This window comes from Balaenoptera physalus (assembly GCF_965194825.1).
Source record: "Balaenoptera physalus genome assembly, chromosome: 7".
Classification (NCBI taxonomy): Eukaryota; Metazoa; Chordata; class Mammalia; order Artiodactyla; family Balaenopteridae; genus Balaenoptera; species Balaenoptera physalus.
The window spans coordinates 66243620-66259763 of record NC_138886.1 but is presented as its reverse complement, the minus strand read 5'-3'; the positions used below and the strand labels follow the sequence as shown (position 1 = coordinate 66259763).

Genomic DNA, 16144 nt, shown 5'->3' with positions numbered 1-16144 from the left:
TTATAGTGTGCTACCATCACCAATATTTATCCACAGAACACTCTGCATCCTGCAAAACTAAAACTCTGTACCTATTAAACAATAACTTCACATTCCTGTCTCCCCTCAGCCACTGGCAACCACCACTCTATTTTCTGTCTCTGTGAGTTTGATCAGCTTAGGTACCTTAAGTAAGTTGAATCATATAGTACTTGTCATTTTATGACTGTCTTATTTCACTTAGCTTAATGTCTTCAAGGTTCATCCACGTTGTAGCATGTGTTCAGTGTGGTCTTTATTTACATTTCCCTGATGACTAATGATGTCCATGTGCTTACTGGTCATTTGTACATTTATCTTTGGAGAAATGTCTATTCAAATCCTTTCACTGTCAATAATTTAATGACTATTCTGGACTAAAACCCACTTTTCGAATCGCCTGCAACACATCTTTAAGTACTTCCTCATTTTTTCCCTCTAGAATTCATACAAAGAGGTATATTACTTAATCACAGACTTTGGGCTAATGGAGGCTCAGTAATAATTGCTGTTCATAATAACTGGAAGTCCTAATCAATCCCGATGTGCCTTCTGGCCTAATAAAAAATGTTATGTTAATTAAAAATAAATAATTTTAGTATTTATGTCTGTTTTAATCAGTCTGATTCTTAAAATTAAAAATGGTTATATATTCAATTAACATCTTATTCCTTTTATTCCTCGTTTCAATCCATCTTATACATTGCTGCCTGAGTATTTTCACCAGTGTAAATCTGGTCATGTCACTCTCCAGTTCAGAAGCTTCTCTAGCTCCCCATTGCCAACCAAATTAAATACAATCTTCTCCTGTAATTCAGATCTTTCCATTTTTTGCTTTGACTGAAGAAACCAGTAAGAAATATATTTGATATTTTATAAAGAACGAGAACACAAGCATATACATAAGCAAATACGTACTTACACAAAACAAATCTTTCACAAAAACTTTCTAACCTTACAGCATACAATGCATTCTGATATTTTGAAAAAAATTTTAAACGATGTAATGAGACTTGCTAAATTGATTTTCAAAACTAAAGTTTAGAAAAGATGATCCTACAGCATGGCCAACCATGGCATGTTTCTTCAGAGTTTGGTAAAACCTACTCCAGTGATTCCCAAACCTAGTTGCACATTAGAATCACTTGGAAAACTAAAATAATTTTTTAAAAAAAGCAACCTAATCTAGATCTTCACCCTTGAAAGTTCTCATTCATAAGGTCTGGGAAGGAGCCCAGAAATCTGTGTTTTTATTAAAAGCTCCCCAGTTAATTTAGTTGTGTGGCCAGGTTTGAGAACAACTGCTCTCACCATGTATTTATTACTTGCCTTTCCCCCATCCCAAACAAATACTTCTTGCTTCCTGCACATTCTTTCTTCACACGTTTACTTTCCTCCACCTGGAAATCCCTCTGCCTGTTGATATCTTTCTAGGCCCACCTCAAATACCACTTCCTAGTTATTTCTCGAACCAGAACAGTCTCATTTCCCTAGACTTCCCACAAGTCTAATTTGGGTCTTGTTGAGGACACTTCTCTTGCCCCGCCTCACTGTGCGTATCTTCCTACTACATTGTAAGCAACTGCATTATAATTACCCCTGAGCAGGAGTACAATGGCTACTCCAAATCAGGATTTGATAAACTTACTTGAACTGGAGTTGAAATGGAACCTTTCATCCTGGGCCCAAGCTAGTTAACGGAGATTTTAAACAACACGGGCCTTGGATATATTTTAATGTGATATTAGGGGCATAAATAGGTGAATGTAAAGCCTTTCTGCATGTGATATTCATGCAGTCTGGCTTTTGGTTAGCTTTTCCCATCACTCTGTTCATCACAGTCTCCACAGGAAGACACAATGACCAGGTCTAAATGCCCATATCCAAAATAGACTAAAATTCTCCCCATCTTACTTGATGTTAGGTTCCCTTATGTGTTCCTACTCTCTGTGACTGGAGGTTTCCAGGTCACGTCTCTGAGCTTGAAGCAAATGAAATACCCTAAGTGTTTTGTTCCCATCAGATTTGGCTGCACATGTTCAGAGCACCATTACAATATTATGTTTTCCATTTTGCATGGGTATAAATTAAAGAACAGAGAGGATTTGATTAGCTCAAGATCCCAGAGTGACTGGCAATGATGGGAATAAAGACTTGTTCCCCAGATTCCTGGCCCAGTTCACCCTGCACCAAACCACAGGTATGCTGCCTTTTTGCTGATGAGGCCACACAGCGTTCCTTGGAGGGGATACCATTAGCTCGGGGAGGACGAACGCACACAGGGAGGTTTCCAGAGAGCCATTTGGAGAGTCAGAGTAAGGGCCAATGGTGTCCTGGAAGTTTGAGCATTTCTGAATATGGTTTAGAAAATATGTGGTTAGCAAATACATAATGGGGTACTGGGTTACTTATTTTGAGTGTCAAGCTACTTTGCATTTATGGGTAATATCTAGTCCTGCATGTCCATCTCCTACTGAGTGTAATGCAAACAAAATAAGCCACTATAATGTTTTTAAAGGGATGCTGTCATTTGAATTTTTAGGAAATGCTAGAACTCTAAAATGACACGAATGACAAAGCAAAGGTGGTGGTAGGGATCAAGTTCTAGAACTTGGTATCGGCATTTACAATGACTGTAAATTCCAGCCTCTAGATAAGTCCTGGAAGAGGGAAAATCACTGAGGATTCCCACCATGTACCCAAGGTCCTATGTTCCCTCAGTTCAACAGTGGATTCTCTGGTTGATGAATCTTACCTCATCTGAAATTACAGACATCTTTGGGTCTTTCCTAATTTACATAGAAGGTTTTGACTGAATACACAGGTTGTCTCTGCCAAGCTTCTCACTCCAACTTTAACCCTTCCCACTATTTTCCTTCCCTCAGGACAAACCAGCCACACTAATCTTTAACTTCCTTCCTTACCTCAGGGCCTTTGTAGGTATTGTTTTCTCTGCCTTGGGGGAACTTCCCACTGATCTTTACAAGGTTTGTTAAGATCCTAATCTCAGCAGAGTATCACCTCCTCAGAGAAGACTTGATCATCCAATATAACATTTTACTCCACAGGTATCCACTACCAACACCCCACACCTAGCCACTCTGGGTAACTGCACCTTATTTTATTATCATTAAAGCATTTATCACAGTTTGAACTTGAATTTGTTAACGTGTGTCTCTCCCATGAGATAGTAAACTCCGGAAAAGTAGATGACTTTTTACCCTAGTCACGGCTTTATCTTCAGCACCTAGAGCAGTGCCTGGCAATCTAGTAAGTGCTAAATAGATATGTGTTGGGTAAATGAAATACTCATCAATGATGTCACTTGGGAGAAATGCCACTTCAACCCATGGATTGCTCTAAGAAATTGCCTAATAATGATCTTTGGAATGACTTCAGCAAGTGCATTAGGTAATATCCCCCAAATGCCGGCTGGCGGCATAGTAAACATTAGTCAGGCTTCCCAGTTCACCCAGGAAGATGAACTCGGAGTTTGCATAAGCAGCGGGGTCAGCTTTCTATTGGAGAATCTCTTCTGCGTAGGCAGTAAAGGATGGAGGGCAGGTGTCCTGGGCTTCGGGGAGCAGCTGGACCCTAGCACGCTGTGCCTGATGCAGGCAGCAGAAGAGCTCTGACGAAAAGCAGAGGAAATTACAGTTGTCGGGACTTGTGGTCACAGGGCATGTGTTGCATTTGCAAGGTCATCATGGGATAATTCAGGGTGTAGCTTGCACACATTCTGCTGCTGAAAGGGAGATTTTTTTTTTTTTCCTACCACATCCGACACATGGTTTGCCAGAGGAAGGGCACGAGATCAGCAGCACTGATGAGCTGACTTTGGTGTTTTTAGGCCACAACTCTACTAAACCAATGACTCCCTCCTGACTCCTCTAAAGGAGCCAACAGAATTTATTCATTACCAAGTGTGAACAGCACTCACACAAAGCCACCAGACTGCTTTTGCCTGCTATGCCAAAAGGTACGTCTCAAAAAAAAAAAACTTAAATAATAACGCTGTCAATGCTTATTGTACTTAAAATCTTTGGGATAGAAAATTTATTTCTAAGCTAGAAAGAAACACAAGTTTTATTTCTCCATTATAAATCTGGAAATTAAAAGAGAATGAAAAACCATAATATAAGGCTGCATTTGGAAAAGCACACAGTGTACTTAATATGTATGAAGTAGATAGAGGGCCAAACTAACGCCCAGTCCTGTTTGTTGGCTGGGGGTGTGTATGACGGCTACGTAACTAAGTGACTGGGACTCCCCAAAGTCATGGTGATATAAGAGTCAGAAGTCAGGAGACCATACGGTCAATTAGTACCTATGCTGGTTAGTGGACAAACATTGACACAGGAGCTAGTAGCTTGTGCTATAATCCTATGTTTCCTTTTTTAGTGTTGTGCTTTGTGGCCTTTGTAAAGTTACTTAATCTCTTGAGCTCTAATTTCTTTGTCTGTCAAATGGAAATGATAACTACCTCAAGGGGTTGTTGAGAAAATGAAATGAGACAATCTGGGTAAAGTGTCCTGTAGGTATTCAATAAATGTTAGCTCCTTTTTTCTGATTCCCAGAAGATCCAGTGGCTCAATTGGAAGTAAATAGGGCCACTTCTAGGTAAACTGGGTTTTAAACTCAACCTTTGGTCTTTTTACACCTTGCCTAAAGCCCTACAGCATTCTAACCTCATCAACTTTATCAAAATGGCCATCAGTCTCATACATGTTGACTGATGGACTCATGTATAGTTTACTTCCGGTGTTTTATTTGGCTACAAAACCAAACTGTTTGAAAGTGTTTAACTTTGATTGGTAACTTGGGGAGAAATTCAGTACTTTGAACTAGATCCTTGCATTTTTTTTTAGGCTAGACAAATTGAGCCATAGTTCTATAGAAAGGAATAGCATTAGTCCAGCAAAATGATAAATAAATGGCTTCACTTACATAAGGCAAATTAGAAAATAAATGGCTTAGGACATTTTAGTCATAAGTGTAAGATAAGATGAGGGTCTTAAAATTTAACTAACTAGGCACATTTTTAAAGTATTCTCAGGGCAGGTGCTAAACATTTATATATGAAAAAAGCAAGAAGTATGGGGTGCATAAATGAGATACATATTTTCTTGGTAGGAGAGAGGTGACTTGGCTAATATAATCACAGAGAATACAGGAGATGAGAAAAGATTCATAAGTGGGGATCTGCTCGACACAATTATATCGCAATCGTCCATATAACTCAGAAGAGGTGGGGCTTTAACAACTGCTTGAGCAGGTGACACAATCATATGAGTGAAGCAGCATCAAAACAGCATGCAATTAAAACAAAGCAAAAGAAAGTGACCTGGTCCCAATATCCAGGTGACCAGATACAGCTGGAGTTAAAACTTATCCTAAGCTCATGTAACATTTGAATCTGTGATGAGAGGACTTTAATTCCTACAGAATGTTTTTCATCTGAAACTATTTCATGTCTAAGAATTACAACTTTGTTTTCATAAATTATTTCATTAAATATCTTTCTTTGTTTATGAGCCTGTCACTACCAGATGGTGGGGAGTTGAGAAATGTGCGATCAGTAGGGTCTCTGCCCTCAAAGAGCTTACCTTCTCATTAAGGAGGTAAGACAGATACATGTAAAACAACCATAAATACATAACAGCATGTGATTAGGTGATGAATTAATCATCCAGACTATAAAGGTTGCAAGTGCTCAGGGGAGAGAGAGAAAGAGAGCCACAGGAATAAAAGTTCCATGCAGAATGTAGCATCTGATCAGGTGCTTGAAAGATGGGTGGAACTTGAGGACTGGAGGCTATACCTGAGATGCAATCTTTGCTTTAACACTTCCATGCTGTTTGTCCTTAGGCAAGGTACTTAAAGTTTTAGAGCCTCATTCTCATCCATACAATGATAATGCCTAACTCTACAGTTTGTTGAGAAGATTCCATAACATATCTATAAAGAAAATAATAAAGAACTTAACACATAGTAGGTACCAGTAAATTTTAACTATAATCTTAAATGATCTTAATGTAGTTGTGTCCCATTTTCTGAGCGGCTTCAAATGACCTTTGGAAGTTGAGGGAAATAAATTGGCACAGATATGAAGAGGTAAAGAGCAAGGAATACATCCAGTTGGAAAATCAGAAGAAAAATATAGAAATGATCATGCACGTTTTCTGGGAAGTCTAACTGACTAGAGCAGTAGGTTCATTTTATAGATATGGTAAGTCATTCATTCATTCAATATAGATTTATTGAGCAACTACTAGGTACCAGGTACTGTACCTGGTACAATGTAAGAGTTGAATAAAGGTGAGCCTTGAAAGGCAAACATTACAGTTTGGCTTGAATGGTAGAAAATAGGGTGAGATGGAAGATTTATTTATTTTGCCACTTATTATGCAGGGGAAAGACATATAATAAAAACAGAATTGGAAAAGCCCAAACCTGGCAGCAGATAGATTAGAATGGGTGTAGAATGTGGACATAAGGAGTATAATTGAAAAATTGTCACAATAGTTAACCTGAAAGAATGGTGGTCACCTGAATGAAGTGAAAATGTTTGGGCATGAGGAATACATGGAAAGAACTTCTATGTGATTTAGTAAATGACTTGATTTGGGAAATGAAGGCAAAGAAAAAATTATTCAAAGATGAATATACGGTTTGCCCTTGAGTGAACAGAACAGTAAAGGCAGAAAAAGTAAAGTTGGGAAGAATAATTTGGAAGCGTTGCTGATGGTTTGTGTTAGGTTAAGTCTGAGTTGAAGATAAGCTATTTGTTGAACGCTCAGTTAGCAAGATCTACTTAGGCATTATAAGCAAGGGGACTAGATTTGGGGGGGAATAGAATAGAGAGATCAGGTTGAGATCAGGTTGCAGCTGGGATGGTTCAGACACTGAAGAAGAACATAATAAAGAGAGAGGAGAAAAACTGAAAGGTTTGACCTTCTGGGCAAATTTCATATTGTGTGTGGGGAGGAGTAAGTGTGAAGGGGTGGGGAGAGGCTGTGAGGAAGGAAAGGAAGGAGCCAGGATAGGAGAGTGTGAAAGAAACCACTACAAGAGTTTGGGAAAGTTGATCAACAATATCAAATGCATCTGAGAGTCAAAGAGATTAGGGATTGGGGTAAACGTTGCTGCATTTATTCACAAAATGATTAACAGATAACTGTAAAATAACACAGAATTTAAAAAATTATTTTAAGGTAGGACAATTTAAAAATACTTTGGTATGACAAACACAGATCTAGTGTTTTCAAATTTCTGACATGTTAATCTTTGGAGTCAGGAATAAGAAATTGGGATTCTTGAGAATTCCCCAAGTCACAAGTTATTCTATATTTTTCATAACACTTCACTTATATATTAGTAAATAATAATGAGTGACCATAATCATAAATAATGAATCATTTTTCTGCTATAGGGATAGAGGTTTTCTGTAAAAAAATTTAATAATCAATATATGGTTTATTAGTATTATGAACCAATATATTTGTGAGAAGATTATATATTTAAATAATATATAAAAACTAATTCTACCTGATAAGGACATTTAATAATAGAAAGCATTAGAAAAAAAAGGGAAACATTAACATAAATGCTAAAAGAAATACATTAAAAACTTCAGGATCAATCTACAAAACTTAATATTTAAAATCTACCATTGTTAAAACAAAAATTTAAAACTTAGAGAACATTAATTGCTTTATCTGATAGTCTTGATCTTTGTTTCATGATTAAGCTTACACTTGTAGAAAAATTTCTTTCATTTTGTGTTGATGTTGGTCAAAATGTTAATTGTGAGTCTGAAAGCATGTTCAAGTTGAGTGTTAGTATTTATGTTTTTCCACAGAAACTCATTTTTCTCTTAATGATGAAAATATTTTGTCTGCCTTGATTTTGGTTTTGACATTGAAATTGAGTTGCTTTTTAAAGTTCAGATTTTTTTCTCATAACAACATATTCTTTCTCTTCGCATTTCTTGGGTTAACGCCTTTACAAAAAACTGTAGTCCATTGTGAATACATTGGGCAGTATCTGAATAATGTATTATTCAGGATCTCCTAGCAAGGTTAACAGCACTGCACAAAATCACAGGTTGAAATTGTCAATTTAAGGACTTATTTGGTTTCCAAAATATGTTATCTCTTGCATTCATTCGAACTAGTAAATCTCTACATTGATCGGTCACTTTTAATTCTTACAGAATTATAATACTTTTACCAATTTCTAGACAAATTTTCCACAAGATTTGGAAAAAAATATACAAATTTGAGGGAAAATGATAGGAATTCCCACATGGAAACACAACAGAGACATGCCACTTCTCTGTAACATTTAGGAAGCTTTAAGCTGCAAGTAATAGAAAGGTGAGCTCAAAATGGCCTAAATGACAAGGGGATTAATTATATCACCTAACAAGCAGTCCCAAGCCATCTGGGGTTAGTTAATTCAGTCAGTCAATAACATCTAGAGCTCAGGTGCTTTCCATCTTCCTACTTTGTTATTCCAGGTATATGGGCTACCTCCCAGTCACAAGATGGATTCAGCTGTTTCAGGTACCACATTCTCACATACTAACATCCAGAGCAGAAAGGGACACTGTATTTCTTGTCAGTCTTTTTTGTTTGTTTTAATGTCTCCCCCCCCCCCATGATTTCCCCTAATCCTTCATTGACCAGAAATAGGAAACATGCCCATCCTTAACACAATCACAGCAAAGGTTTAGTACAATGTAGTCAAACCTGAGGCACGGAAGAAGGGAAAATAGCTATTGTGCTAGCCAGGGATTCTTGAAGTGTTTGGTCTCGTGACCTCTTAAAAATTATTGAAGGTTACAAAGAACTTTTGTGTACGTGGGCAATCGCTTATTGATATTTACTGTATCAGAAATTTAAATTCTGAAAAGTTTTAAATAGTTCCTAATTTGTTTAAAATAACAATAATAAAACCATCATTTGTTACTATACTGTGGTAGGCAGAATGATGGCTCCTAATAATAGCCCACATCCTAATCCCTACAACCTGTGAATAAATCTCATGTGATTAAATTAAGGATTTTGAGATTGGTAGATTATCCTGGATTATCTAGATGGGCCCCATGCAATCACAAGGGTAGTTATAAGTGAAAGTAGGAGGCAGTGTCAGAGTGATGTAGCATGAGAAAAACACGTCTGGCTATTATGGACTTTAAAAATTGAAGGGACCATGAGCCAAGGAATATGGGTGGTCTCTAGAAGCTGGAAATGGGAATGGATTCTCCCCTAGGGTCTCCAGAAAGCCTGCAGGTACCTTGCTTTCAGTGTAGTGAGACCCAGTTTGAACTTCTGACCTCCAGAATTATAATAAATCTGTGTTGTTTTAAGTCACTAAATGTATGGTAATTTGTTACAGCAGCCGCAGGAAATGAATATATACACATATTTTGAAATAAAAAAGAAATGTTTTCCAAAACGACAATAAAAATGAGTGAGAAAAATGGCATTTACATTTTGGGTTATCTCTTTAATGCCTGATATAACAAAAGATACGTGGATTTTTGTATCTGCTTCTACATTCAGTCTGCTGTGATTAAGTCACATTGTCTCTGGAAAACTCTACACTCATGAAAGAATGTGAGCAAGAAAGGCAAATAATTTCTCAATATTATAATAAAAATGACCCCCGTAAAAGGGTCTTGTAGACCCACAGGGGTGCCTGGCACACACTTTGAGGATCCCTGGGGCAGGAAGTCAAGAATTTTGCACCATCCTCCAAAAGAACAGATAGGGAACACTTTTCCCATATGCCTTAAGTGAACTTGTCTGGCTCTAAGGTACGTCATCATCAACATAGTGTAATGATTTTAACATTTCTTCCTTAATTCAAATAATATTTCTAAGTTTATTTTGTGCCTGGCACTGCTTTATGCGCAGAGGCTATAAAGTGAACAAGGTGGACCCTTGCTCCAATGGAGCTTGCGTTTTAGTTGAAAAAAAAATACTAAGCACATAAACAAGGTAACTTCAGATATGGCTAAAGGATATAAAGAAAACGAGTAAGGGGAGAAAGAGTGAGGGGTATTTTGGGTGGTAGGCAAAGAGCTACTTTAATTAGTCTGAAGAGGACAAGTTACAGCTGACAGGTAACTAACAAGGAACCACTAAAAAATGAGGGAGAATATTCCAGGTAGGGAGAACAGCAGCGGCAAAGAGCAAGGAGCTTGGCAAGGTAAAGGAACAGAAAGAAAACCAGTGTGACTTTAGTGTAGTCCATGAGGGGAATGAAAAATGGGGGAAAAAAAAGTTGAAAGGGTCAGGCAGGTGTAGATCAGTAAGGTTTTATAGGACACAGAAAGGACTTAAGGTTTTGTTTGAATTACCCTACAAACTCACTGGAGGAAATAAGAGACTATGGAACTCTCTTATACGATTTGCTTCCGTAAATTCTTCCACCTTCTCCAGGGGCTGCTCTTCAGCCCAACACATTCCCCATCTATATAATGACTCTCTCCAGAAAGGCGCCGGACCCCAAATAGACACATCTTGCCTCACATAAACTGTGTGTATGCTAACATCAAAAACAGATCTGGAACCAATCAGGGGAATGTAAATTACAGGTTGCTTGATGTGGCATAACTTCTGCCTGTTGGCCAGTGTAGGTGTGCAGCCAAAAATGTACTCTGTGAATACAATTGTTTGGCAATTGCCGGTCTGTCACTTGTCCAAGTGGTAAGTGTGTGAATGGATTTGTATGGGTAATGACTCTGAAATTAGCAACTAGTTTTTTTTCATCTCTCTGTGATACAGGAAAACGCATTGCAACTTGGCTCATTTCTGGAGAATTCTTGTGATGATCCTCAGTGGCTCAGAATGTACATTTGGTCATCATTATCCCTTGTGTAATCAGTTTCTACAAACTATAGGATAATGTTACAGTTATGTTTACAGAATAAGAGAACATGCTCCACACCTTAATCAAACCATTTAAAGAGGAGCCTTCTTAGATAACATGCATTTATATATATGGCTAGTCATTAGATATCTACTCTATACTTTGAGTTTTACTACAGTGAGAGAAGTAATCTTCTGACTCCCACTAGAAACCTCCAGCTAGACCATGTGCCTAAAACTCTAAGGTATTTACTGTATAATATTGTCGAAGTGTTCACCAGACAAACCTTTCCACAACAAGATGGTGTAGAGAATTCACAAAAGCAGAAGTGACTTGAAATCTGCTCTGAAAGGGCCTAAAAACCGTCAGGAATTTGGACCCAATCAGTACACAGAACTGCAGGTGCGGTGACCCCGCTGTTAAAAAGTTGGATCCACGTGAATAATAAGCTTAATCACATTTTCAAAACAGCTGTGGCTACTTGGGCTGCCTAGTCTCTCGTCAGTCACGGCTCCGGAAAATTTTTAATTATTGCGAAAATTTATATTAAACTTAAGAGCAGACTGTGCAATCAAAGAAAATAAAACTACATAATTCCAAGGCTGCGTATTTTCAAAGGAATTTGATTCTGACCTCTGAATGCAATTGGGCAGTCTCTTCCTCTACTTCGGGGAAAAGAGAAAGGAAGGAGAGATGATTTTCTCTTTTTAGTAGTAACCGGTAACCAGACCTGTTGTTCTGCCAAGCAAGCGTTCGCCTTCTTCGAACCTGATTGCCAAGTGCTCAGAGGGTGGATGCTCGAAACCTGTGACTCCCTCCCCTGTCAGATAAGCAGAAAGTTTGCTCAGGCTATGATAAATCGGCACAACGCGGAGATGTTTTTTGGCACAAAGTGTACGTTAGGAAGATGACGGTGATTAAATTCACCCCCCTCCTCCTCATTCTTGCGGCCGGGAGTGTGTTTTGCCTGCATTTAAGAAATGTCCTTCAGCGGCAGGCGTGTGCGCGCTGAGCCTGCGGCCAGCGTTTTTGCATCTCCGGGGCAGGGCGACTCGGGCCGGCTGAGTGTCACCCACAGATGTGACCGGTCTTCCCCCGCGGGCACCCGCGGAGGCGGCAGCGCCGTTCCTCTCCCCCCGGCGTCTCCAGCCCTCGGCCCAGACCAGGGGAAGGGGAAGGAAGCCCTCGCCGCAAGCCGGCGTCTGGCCCGGCACAAAAGCACGCCGCCACCAAAAAACTTTTTTCCCCCCAGCCGCGCGCAACTTTTGGCCTTTTCGCCCACCACGTTCTCGTCTCGAGTTTCTGGCCCCTGGGGTTTCCTCCGCTTCCCTCGCCTTCCCCAGCGGCGCGCGGGGCAGCGCGGGGGGCACGGAAGGGGAGAGGAGGAGGGGGTGGCGGCAGATCGGGAGGAGGAACTGGTCATAGGGGACCCACACGGGCGAGTGCCCGAAAAGGAAAGCGACGCCGCGGTTTGCTGCAGTCGGAATAAAGTTCGCGCCCTTTCCTCGGCGCTTCGCAGCCTCCCCTCCGGTCTCCCCCACTCGTTTTTGACAGCTGGGCGCTACCGGCCACCTCCACCTCCAAGCCCGCACCCCCCGGGGGGTCGCCAAAGTTGTTTTTCCATTCCCAGAGAGAGCAGGGGGAGAGAAAAAAAGTAACAGGGCGCGGGAGAAACATATCCTCCATCACTAGCCCCCTAGAATCTGAGGACAACCAACCAAACCAACCTACTTTTATTTTGCAAAAGGGAAACAACATTGTAGTCGCGACAGTTTTGGAGAGAGAGAGAGAGGAGAAACTTGTGCGGCTTGCAAATCCGCCCGAGGTCACCTCGCCCGCCGGTTCCCCCCCCTACCCCGCCCCCCAGCAGCCCCCTCCCGGGACAGTCCGTTCCTTTTTTTTTTTGTGCCGAGGAACCGGGGGAACTCAGCAGGCTCCGACTTGGGGAGCGAAGGCGACCCTGCACGCGGGTGTAAATCAGTCACCTGAGCGCAGAGGGGCCGCGGCGAGGGCACTCGCGGGCGGGCGGGGAAAGGCGGAGGCGGCGAGAGCGGCTGCCCGGAGGAAATCAGAAGGGGGAGGGAAAGAAAGGCCGAGACTGAAGGAGCGTGAGGCGGCGGAGGGGCTGGTCCAGGCGCGGCCGCTAAGAGGAGACCAAGAGGCGGGGGCTGCACTTGACAACCAGCATGCCGAGATGGTAAGAAGTTTCCACCCTCCTTTCCTTTTTATTCTCGACTTCGGAAGAAAGGAGTCCCGCGCCGGCGCGCCTCGGGGGCCGCCCGGGGGCCGTGTTTTCCTCCAGTCCAGCGGCGGGAGGTGGAGGGGGGCGCTGGGGAGGGCGGGCAGGAAAGGAGAGCCCCAGTCCACCCCGGTCCCGCTCCCGAATTCGCCCCTCAACTTGGCCCGAGTGGCGGAGGAGAGCTCCAGGTGGGAGGGCGGGTGTACGCACGGGTGAGGGGGGCTCGGGAAGGTTGCCCCTCTCGCGGCCGGCGGGGCAAGGTGAGCGGTAAGCGGGCGGGCGGCTCCAGGGAGTTGGGACGGGCCGGGAGGCAGGCGGGGGCTGATGGAGCGCTGGAAGGAGCTCGGGGCGGAGAGGAACGCCGTTTGGACCCACGGTAACTTTTAAAACTTGCCCGCGAGTGCGGGGCCGGCGGCTGGGTGTGGGCGCCTGGGCGCGCTGGTGTGCCGCGCGGGGAGGACACCGCCGCCCGGTCCCCGGCACCTCTGATTTTCCCCTCCTCGCCCTCCCGTTGGGGAACCCTCCCTTTGTAAATGAAGAAGATGTAGGAAGTGCTCCTGGAGGTTTTCTGAAGAATGTGCAAAACGCAGGGCAGGAAAATCAACCCTAAAGAGAGAGAGATTTTGAGGTGGAGTTCGACAGGAGCCGATTTGTGTTACTTACACATTGACTGGAGGGTGGCATTTGGGGCCCGGGGAGAGGGCAGGATAAAAAAAAAAAAAAAAGAAAAAATACCCCACCTAAACCGGGGTGAAATTCTCTGTAAAGTGAGGCTGAGATTAAAAAAAAAAAAAAAAAAAAAAGTTCCAAGTGCAAGTGGTGGAGGAGATGGGAAGGCGTTGCGAAGCGAGATTCCAGCACAGCCCCTCTACCCGAAGCAGCTTCTCTGCAGCGAGGCAGCTGGCAATTAGCTCGCCGGCTGCTGAGCGCTCTGTCCGCTTTCGGGGAAGTGATTTGTTAGAAATGGGGCTGGACCACTCCCTTCCTTTTAGTTTGCTCCCACCCTTTGCTGCTATTGTTACCCCCTCTTGGGGTTCTGATATACTGCGTTCCGCATGTAGATGGACTATGTAAGAAAAAGGGAGATAGTGGGTTGGCATTTTTTTTTCTCTCTTCCCTTCCTCCTAATGTGACATCTCGTTTCAGTGATCAAAGTCACGACTGGAGTGTAGGGGATGCGACTGTCAAATGCAGGCACCAAAAAAAAAAAAAAAAAAAAACAAAAACGTGAGCCCAGGACTGAGGTTACAGTAAAGCTGACAGAAATTAAAGTGGTTTTGAAAGCAGTGTGCGATTTACGGTGGTTCGCATTTACCCTAGAGTCAAGCTGTTGTAAAACTGATGTACAAAAGACATCATGAAATAATCCTGTGTACCCAGGATTAAAGTGGCAGAAAGTGGCCTGTTTTATTATTTCTTATGTACTTCGTGGGCAGTTGCAATGGTTGGAATCTGTATTTAAGTGGAGGCGTCAAAACAAAATATTAAATATATCTGTTTAGCACTTGAGGGTTTTTCTTATAGCCGCATTTTACACAAGAACACTGTAAAAGCCGGTTGTAGGTATTATTTTCCTTCCCTTCCCCCCTCGCCTATATACTATTTGTCTACACATCTATTCCCAAATACTAATCACTTTGAACAGTGGTTAAGCACATTTGTCACCCACTGCTTTGTATTCTGCAGTTTCAGATGTTACTGTGCACACACATACATTATTTAAGTGGTGGAATTTATTCCTGTGTAGTGTGTCTGATTTGAGGACGTACTCAAGAGTAGTGAGACCCTGTGCAAGTTAATAGAACTTGCTTGATTGACCCTTTGGAGTCACCCAAAAAATCCCTTGTGAACTTTCATAGGGTATCTGTGTTCTGTGTTATATTTATAGCTGCTTTATTTAAACTCTTCAACCTTAAAGAAGTTCTTAGTTGGAGCTGCTCTTTCTGTTCCTGGAGAGTAGTAAAATCCAGATTGCTAATCACTTTACCAACGTACAGGAGTGTCTTCACCTGAGGGAAGTAATACTGAGGCTGAACGTGAACTCGGTTTGAGTATCTTGTGAGAAAAGTCTCAAACTGTCCTTGAGAATATTAAGTTCGCTGTTGTTTGCATGTAAGGCTTTGAAAAAGAACCAACCTCGCGTCATTTTAAAAAATAAATAGGAAGAAAATATTAATAGCAGTCGTACCTTCCCAATACCTGACGTTTTTCTTCCCCCTGAAATGTAAGATATCTGTCAGGCAGGGATATGTGATTACAAAAAGCAGCAGACAAAAGCGGAGCTGACTATTGCTATATTAAAATGTAAGTGTTACAGTTTGAATTTTCAAGTGAGAGTTTTTGAGTTCAGTGCTTTACATAACATTTTGTCCTAATCTTGCTTGCTGTCAGGGATGTTTCATGGTTGTGCAATTGCTGCAGTCAAGAATGCCAATTTGCATTCCAGGAGTGTCATTTGATTACTTTTATCTGCACAGCTCCAAGACCGGCCCAGACCTCTCGTTTCATCTTGCCATGTCACGAGTCAATGCTGTGTCGTCTTTTCAAAAATCTGCCTGATTTAGACAAGAAAGAAAAGTACTTTCATGTTGCAGCCGCAGTCCCCTGCTAACTTGTCAGCAGCAGGATATGATTCACTTGAGCCCAGAAGAATGGAACAGAGAGGCGGGTTAGGCAGTTCAATAAAGCCCACGGACAGGTAGTGTGTGACATCCCCAGAGAGCCACAGTTAATGAAGAACAGGTCTGCTTAGTTCTCCACACACTGACCTGGTGCTGTCCCCACAGTTTTCTCATTTGATCTTTCCCAGCAAATTGATCTTTTCTTGTATTTTTTTGCCTTCCAAGTTAGTCCTTGTGGGACCGAAATTAGCAGAGCAACTTAAGTTGGATAATACAGCTGTTCAGAAAAGAAGAAATTGGACACTGGCTCAAAAAGGGGTGGGGGTGGGGGGAGCTTTCCTTTTTGTTGTTGTTCCTGGGAATATTTCTTATATTAAGGGAGCCC

The 16144-nt window shown here is 41.8% G+C and overlaps 1 protein-coding gene across 5 annotated transcripts in view; it reads left to right on the top strand.

The window, feature by feature from the left end:
* The first annotated feature begins 2423 nt into the window (after positions 1-2423).
* Positions 2424-16144, top strand: part of BNC2 (basonuclin zinc finger protein 2) — a 430833-nt gene continuing 417112 nt past the window's right edge. For 2 of the 5 annotated variants that reach the window (XM_082468017.1, XM_082468006.1), the window contains exon 1: positions 2424-13096. In XM_082468017.1, coding sequence (XP_082324143.1) covers positions 13094-13096 — 3 coding nt within the window. In that variant the 5' untranslated portion in view covers positions 2424-13093. The remainder of the gene's footprint in view (positions 13097-16144) is intronic. The other 3 variants (XM_082467999.1, XM_082468019.1, XM_082468018.1) reach the window with 2 other exon arrangements.